Below are 19,717 nucleotides of genomic sequence, written 5' to 3' on the forward strand. Positions count from 1 at the left end.
GTTGCCTCAATAATAATCTGAAATAAATTTAAAGCACTAAAATTATAATAATAAACAAAAACTCAAATAAAACTAAAATAGAAATCAATTATTATTATAATGCAACAAAACAATAAACAAATAAATCATTCAATGACGAAAGCATATACCAAAATTGCTAAAACTTTAAATAAAATTAACAGATCTAAAAAGTAAAAATAAAAGCTAATTTTAAATATTTTAAAACCATATAAAACAAAAATCAAAACTGTCATGATTCTGATCGATCTAGTGGCAGGGTCATGACAGAACCTCATGATTTATGTGTAGAGAGGCATTTTTGTTAGTCATAGTTTATGCACATTTTATATTTAGTCTTGTCACACTTGTTAAGCTGTGCATTTACAACCTGAGCACTGTTCCGGTTCACATCAACTGCACTTCTATTTCTAATTTTATATTATAAAATATTATTTTTATATATACAATCACATTTTTTATCAATTTTATTGTTTCTTAAAATCTAAAGCTGTATTTGTGAGCTTTAATCATTTGCATTTTAATGATACGTCTTATTTCTCTGTCAATCATTTTATGTTAAGCACTTTGCTCTTGTGTATGAAATGTATTATATAAATAAACTTGCCTTGTCTAGTTTAGTATAGTAAGTCTATGTTCCTGTTGGTGCTCTTTTTATGTTGTTTTACCCCATTGTGGATTTCTATTAGAAAGCCAGCTGACAGAAGTATAACAACCGTAGTTATCACTTCAACAAACTCTTTTCTTTATAGTGTCAATTTTCTGTCAAAAGCATTACAAATTCTATCATTGCAATTAAGAATAACGTCAATAAAAACTAGGCTATGTGCAAGTTACGGTAGTGGTTCAAGTCCAAGTGTGTGGATTGTTTAAGGTGGAACAGAAAAAATAGATCTTGTGGAGCTAGTGGAGCCAGTAGACTCTTTCGGGTGATAATGTCAGCTGCTATTTTTTTTACAAAGCTGTATTAATATTGAACACATATAATAAACAAAGCTTACAGTGAAATTATAAATAATCTATTCTGAAATCACGAGAATTTTGGAATTTTTCCTGTGTTCACAGTAAGGAATCTGTGTGTGGTTCGTGTGCTTTGACTTTATACACCACACATTATAAACAAAATGATTAAATCTAGGATTATTTATCCTTGTGTTTGTGGTCTCTCACCGTTTAAAACTCTTATAAGCATTACACATTGACAGCATGATTTAAAAAAATCACCTTTAAACAGCTCTGGAACTCTATGTGAGTCTTAAATGATTTATTAGTCCACAGTTAAGAAATCAGATGAGATCACAACATGCATTTACTCATAACTTCTACACTGTAAAAACCCTGTAAAAGCAGCATATCCTTTTTTGAATGCCTTTAACTCAACTGTGATGTCAAAATCACATTTCTTCTGTGTGCTAATATAGAAGTGATTAGAAGGAAGCACAAAGGAAACCCACGTGCAAAATCACTTACCACGAAGATCATAGCTCTGCTGTGCATGACGAGGAGTGAATGAAAATAGCATTATACTTCCTAATGCATGAGGTGAGACCATCAGCCTCCAACCACGTGGGCCTGTAACTCAGTGGTAAGAGCATTGTTAACAATGCAATGTTGTGTTTCGATCTCAGGGGATCGCATGCACTAAAAAACAAATGAATAGGATAATGCAATGTAAGTTGCTTTGGATAAAAGTTTCTACCAAATGCAAAAATAAAAAATTATATTGCCTTTTTTGCTTTGAGGTAACCATCTTAAAAGTACAGTGTTCATAGAAAGTTGAGCTGAGCTGGAAGTCTGAGCTCAATGCAAACCAAGAACCCAAAAACAATAAAAAACAGAGGATGTTCTTTAAATATCTATGTAAAGGGTTTATAGACCCTATGTTTCATATAAAGTATTATCCACAAATGCATTATGCCTTGAACAATTGTGTTGAGGAAGTTCATTTTATGAATTTGTCTGCCTCTGTACACTTCTTGTGTGTGTGAATATCTTGTATTATTCAAGTGACTCTGAAAATAGAGTTACAATTTTAAAATCCACTTGGATTGCATGTATGTGCAAAGTAATACAAATATAATGTACTTTAGGAACTGCAGGGACTACAATGTGCAGATTTCATTCCATATACTGGAGGTTGGGTCTAGGATGTGGTTTTATAGACCGTACATGTTGCTAGCTCATTGAAAATGTGTAAAAATGCTGTCTCATCTGCAAATTGAAACGTGTCTGTTAAATTAATAAATTTAAATATTAAATGTGGGATTACAGTGACTGCAATTACAGTGAAGATTAATTAAGATTATTTATTGGTTATATTTATTTATATCCCTATACTTGACAAATATGTGACTTTCACTTCACTTCTTTTACTAATAGCTCTCATCTTACCACAAGAACTATAACAGTTGCCACATGATGAATGATTAAAATAAAAGTAAGCATGTGAGTTTTCTTCACACCAGTGTATATTACAGATTCGTGATCACAACAAACACCCTTGCGCGCTTGATCCTGTTAAAGGTTTGATTTCTCTTCAAACACCAAAACAAACACACCCCTACTCCTACCTACTATCAAGGTTTTTTGTGTACTCGACACGACTTGTCTAAACAATCGTAATTCTGAAATGACAAAGTCGTACAGGCAAAGCTTTGGGAAACTTGGGGAACTCCAGAGTTCTTGCTACCTAATGTGCTACCTAATGTGTACCTAGTTGCCGTTTACTCACTGCTTTGTTTCAGCAAAATGACTTGTAATTTACATATTTATAGTACATGCACCCACACCCACACATTTAAAACACAACGTGCAGACACATGTGAAAAATAAAATTCAAACCACTGTGCCTTCTGTTTCATTGAACTCTTTAATGTGCTTTGTTCTGTTCCTGTTTGTGCAACTGTTCGATGTTCACAGGATCATAGAATATTTTAATATTTCTTCATTTCAAAACCTGAATGGACACAGATTGAAAGGTAATCAAAATCTGTAAAAAGAACATTTCACTATGTGGTGAATTGACAAAACCAGATTGACAGAACCTTTAACTTTCTTTAACCAAATATGCATGTCATCATTTTCACACACTCTTGTCTGTAACAGTTCCTCGTCTGCACATCCTCCTCACCGGACTACACTTCCCATAATTCCTAGCACCCGTCTCACCGGATCCTCATCACTGGACATTAGTTGTTTATAGCCATCACCTCTGTATCCCGTATTATCTGTTGTATTTAAGTTCCCCCCTTCCTAGTGTTCTTTGTCCAGTATTGTTTGTTTGTAGCTTAATGTTATGGATTAAAGTAAACACGTTTGAGTATATTCTTGTTTTGAGTGATCCCTGCAACTCCCGTCACAGAATACTGGACCTTAAAACATTGACAGCTATAATTTCCCTCCAGAGGCCATCCTCATGGACCTGATGCAGGATGGTCGGCATCTGGAGAGTTATATGGAGGAATGTCTAGAGTTGTGTTATCAGCTGAGTTGGAGCGATCAAGCTTTGAACCTTGAATTGTTGACCGGTCTGGATGACGATCTGCTTATACTCATCATGCATGCTGACGCAGATGAGTACCCGTTCGATCGGCTCCAAGTTCTGCGCCACTACCCAGCCGCCTTAGTTTGTCGTCGAACACTCATCGGCTCTGTCGGAGTACTCCCTCTCCCCGGCTACACCTGGGTCCTTGGTCCCTTTGGCTCCACAGTCAACACTCCCTTTGTCATTTTGGTCGTCTACCTGTCTTCACCTGTCTCCGGCCAAAGTACGTCTCCATCCTGAACCCCCACCCTCCCCTGTTGGATCTGTTACAGCGCAAGGTCGCGCCTTTTTGAAGGGCGCGCCAGATAATGAGGGATACACAGGTGATGGTGATAAACAACTAATGTCCAGTGATGAGGATCAGGTGAGACGGGTGCTAGGACATTGTCATTTAAGACCCGTATGACTGGAAAGATATTTTAAAGAAAGTTGTTAACTGGCCCCCATTCCTTGCCAGTGCTGTTTGTTTTTAACCAACTTTCTTCAAAATATCCGTAGCACTTTATTTTACAGTCCTGTTTTCCATGTACATACTGTGTACATATTACAGTAAAGTACAGTCTGGGTAAGAAAGCTAGTCATAAAGGTTTTGAAATGAAAAGTGGGTGAGTAAATGATGACAGAATTTTCCTTTTTGGGTAAACTATCATTTTAAATTCCATTATTCGATTTAGGAATATGTGTCCGTTTACCACATGCTGTAGGAAAAGTAGTCATGGAAAAAAGTATCATCTACAGATACACCCTCTTCTTGCTCCACTAAACAAAGCAGGTCCTCAAGACTGTCCACCAAAGTTTCCACTGGTTCATCAACACTCATCTCTAAACCACAGGAGCTTTGCGTGATGTCTGAGCCTGCATATATCAAAACAAATTAATGAACTAAGCCAACAGTCAGACAGGCTCATTTACAATCAGTTTGCTTTACCTTTTATTGCGTGTCCACAATCTTGAGAGTTTGGAACAGAGACAGGGCCACTGGATTGGTTCTGCATGTTGGCTAAGAGGAATTTTATTGGTGGAAGCTCATCATCACTGTCGTCCATATTCATATCAACTTGGTCTGTGATGTACATCTCTCTGTATGTGTCTGTCACCACACAGAAAGAATTCACATTCAAAATCAAACTGAAGCCAGCATCAAGCGGTGTACAAGATCCAATATAGAGTTAGATGTAAACCAAATAAGGATGCAAAAAGTAAGGAAATACTTTACAATGAGGGTTGTAGGTAGTGTTGGGAAAGTTACTTTGAAAAAATAACTAATTACTAGTTACTAATTGAATATTCAATAGTGTAATTAGATTACTTTACAAATGACTCTGTCCAAAAAGTATTTAGTTACTTTAGTTCTACATCGACCTTGATTAGTTAAGTGATTCAAGGATAGACATGAAACAGTACGTCTCCATCCTGTACGTCTCCAAAAGTACGTCTCCATCCTGAACCCCCACCCTCCCCTGTTGGATCTGTTACAGCGCAAGGTCGCGCCTTTTTGAAGGGCGCGCCAGATAATGAGGGATACACAGGTGATGGTGATAAACAACTAATGTCCAGTGATGAGGATCAGGTGAGACGGGTGCTAGGACATTGTCATTTAAGACCCGTATGACTGGAAAGATATTTTAAAGAAAGTTGTTAACTGGCCCCCATTCCTTGCCAGTGCTGTTTGTTTTTAACCAACTTTCTTCAAAATATCCGTAGCACTTTATTTTACAGTCCTGTTTTCCATGTACATACTGTGTACATATTACAGTAAAGTACAGTCTGGGTAAGAAAGCTAGTCATAAAGGTTTTGAAATGAAAAGTGGGTGAGTAAATGATGACAGAATTTTCCTTTTTGGGTAAACTATCATTTTAAATTCCATTATTCGATTTAGGAATATGTGTCCGTTTACCACATGCTGTAGGAAAAGTAGTCATGGAAAAAAGTATCATCTACAGATACACCCTCTTCTTGCTCCACTAAACAAAGCAGGTCCTCAAGACTGTCCACCAAAGTTTCCACTGGTTCATCAACACTCATCTCTAAACCACAGGAGCTTTGCGTGATGTCTGAGCCTGCATATATCAAAACAAATTAATGAACTAAGCCAACAGTCAGACAGGCTCATTTACAATCAGTTTGCTTTACCTTTTATTGCGTGTCCACAATCTTGAGAGTTTGGAACAGAGACAGGGCCACTGGATTGGTTCTGCATGTTGGCTAAGAGGAATTTTATTGGTGGAAGCTCATCATCACTGTCGTCCATATTCATATCAACTTGGTCTGTGATGTACATCTCTCTGTATGTGTCTGTCACCACACAGAAAGAATTCACATTCAAAATCAAACTGAAGCCAGCATCAAGCGGTGTACAAGATCCAATATAGAGTTAGATGTAAACCAAATAAGGATGCAAAAAGTAAGGAAATACTTTACAATGAGGGTTGTAGGTAGTGTTGGGAAAGTTACTTTGAAAAAATAACTAATTACTAGTTACTAATTGAATATTCAATAGTGTAATTAGATTACTTTACAAATGACTCTGTCCAAAAAGTATTTAGTTACTTTAGTTCTACATCGACCTTGATTAGTTAAGTGATTCAAGGATAGACATGAAACAGCTTATTTCATTCATACAAATAAATAATACTAAACTACATAAAGTAGAATTATTAACTGACCAAAGTATTACAAATGTGAGAATTATATATTTTAACACGGATTTTAAAGTTAGACATATATCACACAAAGTATTTAGTTTAATTACATGAAAAAACTAACTAAGTTACAGAGAAAATAAGAGTAATCGCTGATTTAACTTTTTCAAGGGAAAAGTAATTCAATTACAGTAACTAATTACTTAGAAACTAGTTACACCCAAAACTGGTTGTAGGGGACACCAGGTAATGACCAAGGTCCGGACCTCTGTGACCTCATAGCTGGCTACGACCATGACATGCCCCAATAGTGGAATATAGTTGACCCCCAAAATTAAAATTCTGTCATCATTTATAAAGCTACATGTCTTTTAAAATCTGTTTGATTTTTTTTAGACATATTTTCTTTAGAGATATTTTGAAAAATATCTCAGCTGTTTTGTGTCCACAAAGTCAATGTTGTTTGGTCACCACCGTTCAAAATATTTTCTTTTGTGTTCTGGAGAAGAAAAAAATAGTACAGGTTTGGAATGACATGGGAGTAAGTGAACGGATTAAACTACCCCTTATAAGCAAAATGTGATATTTAATGTTGAACTAATCTTATTTTAAAAAATCTCTAAATGGAAGATACAGTTTTGTTAACTGTTTGAAGCAAGCACCACAAACCACCAGATCTGGGTGACCGCTTTTGTAACCTCATGCGGCAACGAGCTCTGATCTCATCATTACATATTACTTTTACGTAGCAATAAACAATATTTAAACAGCATTTATCATTTTTGATAAATTATTATTTACACAACATTATTATTTACAATAATATGCTTATAATATTTATCAAAATTACTAAATGCTCTAAAAGATTAAAGACTATTGATATGTTGAACTGAATTGTCAAGTTTTATCGAAGAGTAAAATAAAGGCTTATTCTTAAAATCAGTAAAGGTCAAAAGAAGCTTTCATTAATTCATGCAGCTTATTCTGTCTGCACCACATTATTCCACAGATTCTGACCGTTTGTTGCCTTAAACTGAACAGCTGTGTGCTTTGTGTTGAGATGCAGACGGTGACTGTTGCTTATGTGCTGCAGCAGGTGTTTGGCATGGAGGACAGAGACACTGTAGAACACCAGCTTTCTCCCCTGCATGCCATCTGCACGTGTCTCAAACTTCCTGCCCTGAAGGAAACAAATTTCTCATTTAAAAGTGTCAGGAACTGATCGTGGGTTATAAAGTGTTTAAAATCAATACTAAACAATGCTATTATTTTTGTGGTATTCTGTACAGGCCACACATTCATGATTTTTTGATACAGTACTACCTTCAACAATGTTATAAATTTAACCTAACCTTTCATTTTTAGTACACAGGCGAAGTGTGGCATTTGGAACATATATCTCTGGTTCTTTAGAAATTTTACTCATACAAGTCTTAACAATTTACTGGAAACATTGTGTGTTGAACAGCATTACCTGGAACTTAATCGAATAAATGCATGACCAGGCCAAATCATATCGAAACTCTTGTTCTTCATACAGCATCTTAATATATCAAAAAAAAAAAAAAAAGACACATTTAAATCTTAAAACAATAATGTGTATGTATTCTGAGAGCCAACAGGCCATGCTTATCATGAGTGTGTTGCAGTGTTATGTAATGTGTGTTGCATCATCCTGAAGGTCAGGCCTCAAATATCTTAAAATACCTCAAAGATCTGTAGTCCAGTTCTAGCCAGACCCAGGAGAACACCACGTCCTTTTTCTCTTTTTCCCTGAGAGGGAAGGTATAAGGGACCATGGAAATGAAACGAATGCATAAGAACAACATTAGGTCCAGAAAGATAGAGCGATGTGTGGGTTTGTTTCCCTACCCCCCAAAAAAAATCAAGCATCATATATTCACCCACATTCCATTCCATTCCATTTTCTACCGCTTATCCGAACTACCTCGGGTCACGGGGAGCCTGTGCCTATCTCAGGAATCATCGGGCATCAAGGCAGGATACACCCTGAATGGAGTGCCAACCCATCGCAGGGCACACACACTCACTCATTCACTCATGCACTCACACCCTACGGACAATTTTTCCAGAGATGCCAATCAACCTACCATGCATGTCTTTGGACCAGGGGAGGAAACCGGAGTCCCGGAGGAAACCCCCGAGGCACAGGGAGAACATGCAAACTCCACACACACAAGTCGGAAGCGGGAATCGAACCCCCAACCCTGGAGGTGTGAGGCGAACGTGCTAACCACTAAGCCACCGTGCCCCCCTATTCACCCACATGTGGTTTGAAAAACAAAAGAACATATTCTGGGAAATCTCTCAGTGTTTTTTGCAAAGGAGACCAATGTTTTTTGTAACCAATGTTTTTTTTACTTCTTCTCTTATGTTCTGTGGAATAAAGAAAGTCATACGGGTTTGGAATGACATGAGGGTGAGTAAATAATGAAAGAATTTTCAACAATCCCGTGATATTACTGTCTGAATGTATATTTATCTTATTTAAGGAAATTTAAACATGTTGCCAGACTTTGAACAAGGTATAGATGGTGACTGGCACGTCACTCAGGATAAAAGCGTTCTGTATAAAAAGCTGAGTAGCTTTCCTTGAGGACATTCCCGCAATTTTCCAGTGCAGGGCTGGGGTGTGCTCGAGGATGTAACCTTTCCCACGCCTTTGTATAACCTGTATGACACATTGATCCCAAGTCACTGCTTGCTGTAGGTATGCAAGTTTTATGCATGCAAGATAAATTATATTTTTATAAAGTAAAGTCAGAATAAAAGTAAGAACAAGAACCGCACCCACACAGGTAGAAATTCCTGCGGTTGAAAGTATGCATTGTTTCCCTGTTTGGAATCCCCCAGTTCGACCTGTAGGGCATACGCCGCCAGCTGGAAATAAAATCCTTCTTGCTCATAACACCGAGAAATCAAAACTCTGGCTTTCACTTCAGCATAATACAGCTTGAGAGCATCGTCATTTCTTTAGGAACAAAACAAGCAGGTAAGATGAAATGGTGAAAATAGTGAAATATCAAGTCAATATTTAATTATTGTTATTTAAATTGTTATTTTTTAAACATCTCTTACAAATGCTTAAAAATTTCATGCCCTCGTAATCTTCAGGTAAAATACGAAAATAAACTACCATCCTTTAATGACTATCCATCTTAAATGACGTATGTTGGGCGGTGCATCCATTAACTCCTCCCCTTCAACTTTTAGTCTGCTGCCAGTTCCATTTCAAACTGCAATGGCTGTTTTTATTCATCCAATGAAATCAGTAGCACCTCACTGCAGAAGGCGACATCCAGGGGGGCAAGGTTGGATCCAGATCCAGTCTCCTTCCATTGCATTGTGATTGATCGACACTGCATCCAGTCTCCTCGCACTGCGTCTTGATTGATCGATGGGTGGACACCATTACCGAAAATATTTTTATTTGATTTATGTTTAGGGTAAGGGTAAGGCTACTTTTAATAACGTATATTGTTACATTTAGGTTAAGGCTAAGGGTTTGGGCTAACATATTCAACTGTGATCATTACTTACAGGCATACACTTAAGTATCATTACATTGATAGTAGCAAACGTTGGCGACCACGGTTTGCAACTTAACTCTCTAAATTGCGGCTAATTAATTATATAAAGTTGGAGGAGTCGGTTCTGGATCTAACCACGCATCCTGTGATGTGTTGTTCTGCAGTGATCAATCAAATTGCAGAAAAAGATGAAAGCCACGCCCACAATTTTTCTGATTCGAAATTTCATTTCACTCAGAAATGTTTTAAAATATGGAAGTAAAAACTTTCGCAACTTCTGGTACTTTAACATTTTCAGCCCGGAACTCCAAATATTCGAGCCGCATTTTATGGCAGGCACAATGTTATGTTTTTACTTCTGACCCAGACCTACGGAGTAGGCAACGCGCTTGTTTTCGTTAATTGCTTGTGTAACCAAGACAATAGCCAAAGAAGCGGTTCATTGTGAACGCTGTCTGAGAAGCATTTAGCACTGATAGCAGCAAGCAAACATTCACTTTTGTTACTTGAGTTGTTAAATACAGAAAACACATAATTTATTTAGATAATTCATTCGGAAATGCGTATGAGTAAAGGGAGGGGGTTCAAGCAGACCAATCACATTGACTACAAGGGTATGCGTCTTTGTGTAGGCTATGGCATTGGTCTGACGCAGAAGTAAAAAAACAGGCTTTATTTATCTCAACAATTCGGTCCTTTACAGAACTTAAACTGAGCCGACTGAAAAATGTAGACACAACAACTCACTAGTCTTCCTTTTATGTCTAATATTTTTAACAATGAAAAAGCAACGAAGCAAAACATTAACTTACACAATATGCTGGTAGTTGTCTGCAAAATACTGCACCTTTAGATACATAACCACTTTTTCCTGAAAGTAAATGAATGCAGAATCAGAAGAATGTCAATACAGACTATTCATGATGGCTCTCCTGTTTTCGCCAAGTGGTTGAGATTCATAGGACAACATCATTGTGAGCCTGGGACAACATTCATTTAAATCAACCAATCAGATTTCAGAAATAAGTTTACAGTTAATTTTAAGTTTAATCTTCCAACCAGAATTAGGTGCTTCTAGAATCTAGACCATTGTTTTTCAGTTCATTTCCCTCTGTTTTTAAGTTATGGTTAGGGTTGGGGTTTGGTATGGGTTTAGGTTTTATATATAAAAATATTGTCTTTAGGTCAACAAAATATGTTGTCCTGAGGACATCAACCACTTGGCAAAATCAGGTCGAGCATACATGACTAATCATGATTCACTGATCAAACTATTTTAGTTTTAAAGACTTTACCTTTAATATGTTCTTTCTCCAGGACTTTGGAAGATACATGGAGAGTTTTTGCTCCAAATCCAGAAACAAGGGTTGATTGTCTGACAATAAAGAATAAGCACCATCAGTAGAGAGTTCACCCAAAAGTAAAATATATTTCATTATTTACCCTCTTGTCATTTCAAACAAGCATGATACTTTCTTTCTTCAGCAGAACACAAAAGAAGATATTTTGAAGCATGTCGTTAACTGGCCCATACAATAGAAATGAATGGGAGCCAGTGCTGTTCGGCTACCAACTTTCTCAAAAAATGTATTATTTTGTGTTCTGTGGAAAGAAGTCATTAAGGTTTAAAATGACATGAGGGTGAGTAAATTCTTTCACATTGTTTCATTTTTGGGTCAAATATAACTCTTACAGCCTACAAGAGACCAGAGAACTCCAACCTTTCTCAGTCCAAAGAAACTATAGAGGGACATTAAGGACCTAAATATTGTACTACCTTATACCTTAAGTGGCATGCTGGTAATACATTATAATAAAAAAACATTTAGCTGAACTTTATCTTTCTCATAACAATGGGAAAACCACAACAATATTTACAAAGTAGTCCAAAAGCCGTCCAGCCAAAGACCCATGTTAAAGAACCCTGGTTTTAATTAAACACACATCACTCCCTTCCTTCCTGTTTCTTGTAAACCAAAGCATATTTTCATTGAAACTCATTTAGGTTAAAGTGTCGTGCTATGTCAGCAGAAAGAAAGAAGCCTCACCCCTAACCACAGTCAGACCAAACATGTGAAGCTCTCTGATTCCAAGTATCTCAGACACCTGGTTGAACACATCTTGCCCTCTGTCCTTTATCTGTAAAAAGTTCCACACAGAATAGAACAGAACTATTAAAGTAAACATATCCGTGATCGCACCGCTTGAGCTACCAAAACTGCAACATACACGTCCACAAACTCTGAAAATCAAATGTTCTTAAAAAGTTATCTAATCAAAGTTATTAACAAAGACAGCGTTTCATGAAACGTTTTACAAGATCTAAAATCATTCACATAGTTTATTAAACCTCACATCAAACAGGCAATACAAACAATATATTTGATATTTAACGTGTAAAAACACATCCAGACACATACCCTCACAGTGATGTTCAGTTGTAGTTTATTGGGCAGAATAACACACAAACTTCTGTCTTGGTTCTTCTTCATTACGGTCATCTTCTATGAGGTCTTTTTAATAAGTGGTTTGCTTGAGTTCTCCAGTGCTTATCTCTCCTCCTTCCGATCCCCTCCTTAATGCCCTCCCTTTGAAGCATATGTATCTTCCTTAAAAAGAGCCTATGGTGATCTAATTGCTGAGCCCATTTTTGTTTGCTTATTTCAGAAGGGTTTTACCATCTACGCATCAGCTACACTTGCTTTAAATTCAGTGAAAATTCAGCCGTTTCCATATAGTATCTAGAGACTGATAAAAAGGGATTCACAATAAATGCACAGTTAACCCAAATATGAAAATTCTGCCATCATTTACTCACCCTCAAATTGTTTCAAAACTATAAAATATATTTTGTGTTCAACAGAACCAATAATTTTTATAAAGAATGTGGGAAACTAAACAGTTCTGTGGCACTATTGACTAATATAGAAGCATTCTGTACTATGGAAGACAATAGTGCCCCAGAACTGTTTGGTTACAAACATTCTTTAAAATATATTTTATTGTTAAGTGTTTAACAACACTGTCACGGGACAAAAAGGGCAGTTAAAGTGAGTTTATAAGTTGAGGCAAAAATGAGGCACAGCTCGTAATATTGAGCACGTGGCACCCAAAAAAAAAACCCACCACGACAGACTATAACAGTACCCCCTCCCCTAGAATTCCTCTTGGTATGAAAAAATGACTCATGTGATCGGAGAAACTGATCTATAAGAGAGCGATCCAGTATGTCCTGAGCAGGGATCCAGAATCTCTCCTCCGGAACGTAACCTTCCCAGTCTACTAGATATTGGTGACCCCTACCTCGCTGTCTAATATCGAGGAGTCGACGAACAGTATAGGCAGTAGAACTCTCGATGAGTCTGGGAGGGGCCGAGGTAAGGGGTTGAAGGGAGGACCGGATAACAGGTTTGACCTTAGAAACAAGGAATACCAGGTGGACCCTCTGAAGTGTAGGAGGTAGTTTAAGACGAACTGTGACTGCATTGATGACCTTCTCAATGGGAAAGGGACCGATAAACTTGGGCGTAAAGTGGGGCCTTGGAACGTTGACGGTTGGCTGGTGCTTGGTTGCATTCGCGGGTGCGAGCAAGAGCTTGTCTGGCAAGTGAGATGGTGGTATAGTGGGTTAAACCACTGAACTGGTAAATCAAAGGTTGCTGGTTCGATCCCAGCATCCACCACCAGGGAGTCCTTGAGCAAGACACTTTACTCCATGTTGCTCCAGGGGGATAGTCCCTATAATAAGTGCACTGTAAGTCGCTTTGGATAAAAGCGTCTGCCAAATGTCTAAATGTAAATGTAAGTCTCCAGACTCTGGGACACCTGCGAACGAACACATGAGCAGAAGGGATGATAGCATCGGATTCTTGTGAGGGAAACAATGTGGGCTTAAAATGCACAGCCTTAGAGAACCGGTCCACCACCTTCAGAACCAACGAATTGATGAAAAGTCCAAGTCCAGGTCTCAAAGGGGTGGGAAGTGGCCAGAGAAGCCCAACCGGGGGACGATGAGAGCTCTTACTAGTCATGCAAACTGGGCGAATTAGCGAGAGTCCCCCGCCACTGATGGCCACCAAAACCGCTGCTTGACAAGTGACAGGGTACGAGCCGCTCCAGGGTGACACGCAAGATTGGAGGAATGCCCCCACTGGAGGACGCTAGTTCGGACCGACTGGGGAACAAACAGTAGACCGTCAGGGCAATCAACCGGGGGGGAAACGCCAACCAACGCCTCACAAACCTTAGATTCCAACTTCCAAGTCACCGCCACAACCAGGAGATATGACGGACACTGGGGAGGTGGAAGCAGTCTGGACCTTGAACTTTCGTGAAAGCGCGTATGGTTTACCGTTCTTACTCCCCGGACAATAGGAGATGGTAAAATCAAAACGGCCAAAAAACAGAGCCCAACGACAATTCAAGCATTTAACCGTGCGAATGTACTCGAAGTTCTTGTGGTCGGTCCAAACTAAGAACGGAACTTTGGCACCCTCCAACCAGTGGCGCCACTCCTCCAACACAAGCTCAACTGCCAACAACTCCTTATTCCCAATGTCGTAATTCTGCTCCGAGGGAGCAAGCCGACAGGAGAAGAAAGCAGATGGGTGCACCTTGTCGTCAAAGGAGCCTCGCTTGAAAGGGATCGCTCGCACTCCTGCCTCAGAAGCATTCACCTCCATAATGAACTGGCGAGAAGGGTTGGGGCTAACGAGAATAGGCTCCGAAGAAAAAAGGCTCTTCAATTGAGAAAAAGCCTTATGGGCCGGTTGGACCAAATTAATCGTCTCAATGTGGAGGTGAGCTCAGACAGGCAAGAGCGATCTGACTAAACCTTCAAATAAACTGCCTGTAGAGATCGGCAAACCCCAGGAATCGCTGGACTGCCTTGCGGCAAGAAAACCCCCACCCCAGTAGGAGAGGAAGAGGGGTGTATAATGCCACACAACAAGGAATCAGCCACATACCTCTCCATGGCCTCTCTCGGGTCCGGAGAGAGAGTAAAGACGTCCTTTAGGTGGAGAAGTACCAGATAAAAGTTTGATTAAACAGTTGTACGGATGGTGAGGAGTTAGAGATGCTGCTCGAGACTTACTGAAGACCGCCCTCAGATCGTGATACACTGTGGGTACGTCAGTGAGGCTAATGGGTTCTTCCCGTGACAGAGCAGCAGAGGTTACAAGAGAAAGCGCAGAAGACAAGCAATTAGAAGTCTAAAACTACATTTCTCCGCCAGTCAATGAAGGGATTATGATTGGTGACCCAGGCATGACCCAGGACGGAGGGAGGACGTATATGGAGGAACTGAATCATCTCAGTATTGTTGCCAGAAGTGGTAACATACAAAGGTCCAGTGATGGAAGTAATCTCCGAGAAGGGGGTGCCGTTAGGGTTCCCCTAATTTTAGAATGACCCATGTAGACAACCCCCAAAGCGCAAGTTGCATCAGCTGGCAATTTTCAATGCACATTTCTGATGCTGTTGTGACGAGTCACCCCTGGCGCTATCAACCTCGCCATGGAGATACTATTTCTACATTAAACCACCATGTTAAAAAAATATATTACATAAATTCTATTGATTTCCCTAGTGAAAAATAAATATACTAAAATGTTTTTGAACTGGGATTGTATTTGTGGTATAATAAATTGGTATACTTAAAGTCTGGTCAATTTGAACAACTAATTTTGTACTTAATATACTTTAATTGTGCAGAAATAGTGCTGAAGTCCAGCTAAAGATACATTTAAGTGTATTTGATCGTGCTAAAGTGAAACTATTGCAAGTATGCTTCAGGTACACTTTAAATACCTTGCATTGAAAGATTGATTTTATTAAAAAATCATAAAATGCTTATCAAAAGGGACATTAGAACAAATTTGTATTAAAACACAGGCTTTTTATGAAGAAATGTGTATGGATAGTACTCCAACTAAAGGTTCATTATAGTTTTATATCATTAAGTCACGTCATTAAATCTGTTAATGGGTCAATGACATGACGTGTATTTTTTGTGTCCAAATTCATTATTTTCCTAAAAAGAACTTGAATAAATACATGTCATATATCAGATGGATCTACAATATGTCCTTTATAAGAAACCCTTTTCATTTTATTGAAATTCAATAGATTTTTTGAGTTTTGGTGTTTGAAAGACCAAAAATGTCAGGTGGTGCGACCGTCCGAACATAAAAACAGAGAACAAAACTGAGAAATATATGTTAATTTTCTCACTAAAATTCTTAATCAAATATTTTGACATGATTTTATGTTAAATTCCTTATAAATGAGGGGAAATAGTGTATCGGTCCTATTCCAAAACTAATCTATTACTTAAAAAACTTTTGTCCGAAAAATGTACTTCTTAATGTCAGGGAGAGCGACCGACATAAAAATGCAATTTTATGCAATGCTCCTTTAAGAAAACCATGTGACAGCATATGACATCACACAGAAGACTCCACATGACCCATTTGAAGCAATAACAAGGTTAGTCACCCTCCCATAAATATTAGAGAATTTGACATTTTTGAGTAATGATGAGGTTGATTCAACTTGTCATGTCAGGTGGTATGACCACTGAAAAACTTTGAAAATGTGTTGTTATTCTTAAAATGTGTATTTGATTTAAAAAATGTATGTATAACCTTGAGCACATGGTCAAACATTTGTATATGCGTCCAAGTGAATGCCTCTTAGTTTTGAATTTAGATTGAAATGTCAGGTGGTGCGACCAATATGTCAGGTGTGGCGACCAGAGTTACAGTTAAACCAACTAAAAAAAGTCATGTTAGTTCATGTTTTTGAAAATATTAAATACATTTTAATAAATATATAAAGCTTTTAAGTTGTTTAAAGGTGCAATCTATATGTATATATATATTTGTTTATTTTATTATGGTTTGAGTGACAATTTAAAGAGCACATTGTCCATCTTAAAGTCTTATTCTTCACGAATATAGGACTGTATAATCAACATTGATACTAAAACAATTGCATCTTTAAATTAATCTATTTTAACTTGTTTTTGTAGATGCCATTATCAAGCAAGGAGAAAACAGCACGACATAGAGCTCATTTAAAAAGTGATCCAGTTGCAAGGGCAGAGTACCTTGTCAAAAGAAAAGCAAGGAATTGTGTTCATTATGTATATCTAGATACATTACAACTTAAGTTAATATTTTTTGTGGTTATTACAGTTATTACATGTTAATAATACATACTTGATAGCAGTGTCATACAGCATTACAGAAAAGCATTGTTATTAGTAATGAATTGGAATGATTAACAAACCATTACCCATTCTATTAAATATTTAAACTAAAATAATTTATTTTACAAATGATATAGATACAGGTGAAACTCAAAAAATTTGAATATCATGCAATAGTTAATTAATTTCAGTCATTCAAGTTAAAAGGTGAAACTATATAGACTCCTTACATGCAAAGCAAGATATTTTTAAGCCTTTGTTATATTTTTGATAGTTATGGGTTACAGCTTAAGAAAACCCCAAATTCAAAATTAGAAGTGAAAAGGTTTTCATAGCTTGAAATAACTCTCTTTGATTGCAATGAGTCTGTATAATATATTAGTTTCACTTTTTAACTTCAATTACTGAAATAAATGGACTTTTGCACGATACTCAAATTTTTTTAATTTTACCTGTATGTCCCATATATTTTCATTAAATTAAAATAGAAGGGGTCTGAAACCATGTATCTTTTATAGAGATAGGTATGTTGTATATTGCATTGTGCTTTCTGAAAGCATGATTTTGAATTATATTTGAAAGAGTTGTTTTTTATCTTGACTTACTGAATCTATTGAACAGTAGATTGAATTCTGCCCTTAATGTTTCTGGGCCCAATATTTGCACTAATTTACTGATACATATAAAATATGTTCTCATTTATTAAATGTGTTCCTTGAGGTTTAAAATTTATATTTTTAAAGAAACGATGATCAAATGTTATCATAACATGCAGTATTGTTTTGCACTTTCTTGTTAATTAAATGTAATTATATTATTGAGATAGAGTATAAATTGGTCAGAGGATTCAAATAAAAAGCCAATTGAAACCTGAATAAAATTCATTGACATATATTTTTATTTTGTGAATATCAATCATTATTGATCACAACGTCAGGTGGTGCCACCGGTCGTGGTCAGGTGGTGCAACTAGCAAATTTACATTTAAAACTATCAATTCCCACTGCAATTGCAAAATGAAGTAAGACATATAAATGATTACCTTTATATAACGTATACAAATCATTTTTACAGTTAAAAACAAAACATAAAAAGTAAAAATGGGTGTTTGAACACACAGAAAAGCAGCCGTTTATATGATTTGGAATAAAAGGTCAATAAACAAAGAAATAGAAAGGGAATTTACCATGTGACATGCAGTTAAGACACTACAATGATTCATATTTACAAGTCTCAGTAGTGCTAAGTTCATTAAATGTATATTATTTTTAAATAATATATGGTCGCACCACCTCACATTTTCTGGGTGGTAAAATCAGAAATCTTGTTTAATAATGAATTAATGCTCCCTAAAATGCTGTAAAACCAATATAAATCGACACAATACATTTTTTTGGACATAAAAATGCATTTTCAAACTGTTTTGCTTAAAATATATTTTTTTTCTTCTTGAAAATCTTATTTGTCATTGACCCACTTACAGATTGCTGGCAATGTCTCTGACCTGCCAGCAATCGAAAACGAAAACAATTATGAACATCCTATAATCTCTCCCTTTCTCCCTCATGTATTGATTCACCACAAAAACTAACGTTTGTGAAGTTGGCTAGTTGGATACAATTTAATATGCAAGCAACCACTTTACAGTTGTTAATGCTACCAAATAGTGATGGAGGGGATCCCTGCTGTCGCGTCACACGAAGCGCCCCGCCAGAAGCTTCAGGATTGTCTACGAAAACATTGAAGAATATTGCGGTTTAAATGCTTACCTTTCATGGTCTCGTTTTTGATTATTATCTATCGGGTGCACCAATGGTCCAGGAGTTAGTGAGTCGGACTTCTGTTACGCATCGTCGTGCTTTTTTTATACGGAAATTCCAGATCGTACGTGGGGTCGGGACAGGAGACAACAGCACACGCTCTTAGAAATGTCTTTCTACTTATCACACTGTAGCTTTCAGTAAATATGTTAATCTATATTTTATGTTTATGATGAGGTAGCCTACAACTCTTTTATGCTCTGGATGCTCCTGTCACCAAAAAAAATTCTATGTATGCGCAAACATACTTGTCAATAAAGCTCTTTCTGATTCTGATTTTTAAACATTTATAGTAGCCAATACAGCATTTGCACTATAATAGTCATTTGTTGAAGTTTCCAACATTTTTCAACATTATTTTCGGCTGCAAAAGCTGTTGCAAGGTGGGGAGCTTTCATTTAAATAAATGGACTAGCTTTTGTTGCGTTTCTTTCTTTTCGAAACCTCATCACAGTCAACTCGATTCTCGAATGCATACAAATACTTTCTTGGCATATTGGGTTACACAAAATTGGGTTGTGTAACTGAAAGAATTGAGAGTTTTTTTAATTCAAACAGCATAGGTTAAAAACAGAATGACTTATAGCTCAGATAATTATTTACTCATACTTGAAAAATTAAAAAATAAACTAGAACACAAGATTCAAGATTTGCATTTTATTTAAATGATTACTATTAATATAAAAAAAACCTTGCCGCAGCATAGGAACGCCCACGTGCACGCAAAGAAAGAAATGATTATGAAACGATTCATTACATCATCAGCCTTTCGTCACGCTTTTCTTACCACCTACAGGATAGTTTACCAGAGGAAAGTCCGGGGGCTTCAAAATACTTTGTTAATAGTTGTTGAGTTCTGACTCAACTTAATGTTGTTGTTGCGACGCTTATTTACATTGTGTTTGGGACAGAAAAAAAACAGCACACG

The 19,717-nt window shown here is 37.1% G+C and overlaps 1 protein-coding gene across 2 annotated transcripts; it reads right to left on the reverse strand.

Annotated features, from left to right (window-relative positions):
• Positions 1-2,868: 2,868 nt before the first annotated feature.
• LOC130438568 (FERM domain-containing protein 6) lies at positions 2,869-18,839 on the reverse strand. 2 transcript variants are annotated; one of them, XM_056770507.1, is made up of 15 exons: positions 18,739-18,796; positions 12,177-12,361; positions 11,805-11,895; positions 11,052-11,131; positions 10,569-10,627; positions 9,017-9,197; positions 8,742-8,897; positions 7,913-7,978; positions 7,680-7,748; positions 7,223-7,385; positions 5,697-5,858; positions 5,461-5,623; positions 4,491-4,652; positions 4,255-4,417; positions 2,869-2,974 (listed from the first exon to the last, which is right to left on the reverse strand). In XM_056770507.1, coding segments are annotated over exons 2-13 (1,272 nt in total). In that variant the 5' UTR covers positions 12,258-12,361; positions 18,739-18,796; the 3' UTR covers positions 2,869-2,974; positions 4,255-4,417; positions 4,491-4,651. The 2 variants fall into 2 exon arrangements, with proteins under 2 accessions (XP_056626485.1, XP_056626486.1); XM_056770508.1 differs by lacking the exon at positions 12,177-12,361 and having other exon boundaries at positions 4,491-5,623; positions 18,739-18,839.
• Between the last annotated feature and the right edge of the window lie 878 nt (positions 18,840-19,717).

The sequence above is a fragment of the Triplophysa dalaica genome, chromosome 17, assembly GCF_015846415.1.
Source record: "Triplophysa dalaica isolate WHDGS20190420 chromosome 17, ASM1584641v1, whole genome shotgun sequence".
NCBI lineage: Eukaryota > Metazoa > Chordata > Actinopteri > Cypriniformes > Nemacheilidae > Triplophysa > Triplophysa dalaica.

What these genes read in the sequence shown, in the direction of transcription:
- LOC130438568 (XM_056770507.1), bottom strand. Translation starts at nt 12,257, where the DNA reads ATGACCGTAATGAAGAAGAACCAAGACAGAAGTTTGTGTGTTATTCTG. An exon ending in CTGGACTACAGATCTTTGAG is followed by an intron (nt 7,749 to 7,912) that starts GTATTTTAAGAT and finishes TGATATATTAAG; the next exon opens with ATGCTGTATGAAGAACAAGA. An exon ending in TTGTGGACACGCAATAAAAG is followed by an intron (nt 5,624 to 5,696) that starts GTAAAGCAAACT and finishes TGATATATGCAG; the next exon opens with GCTCAGACATCACGCAAAGC.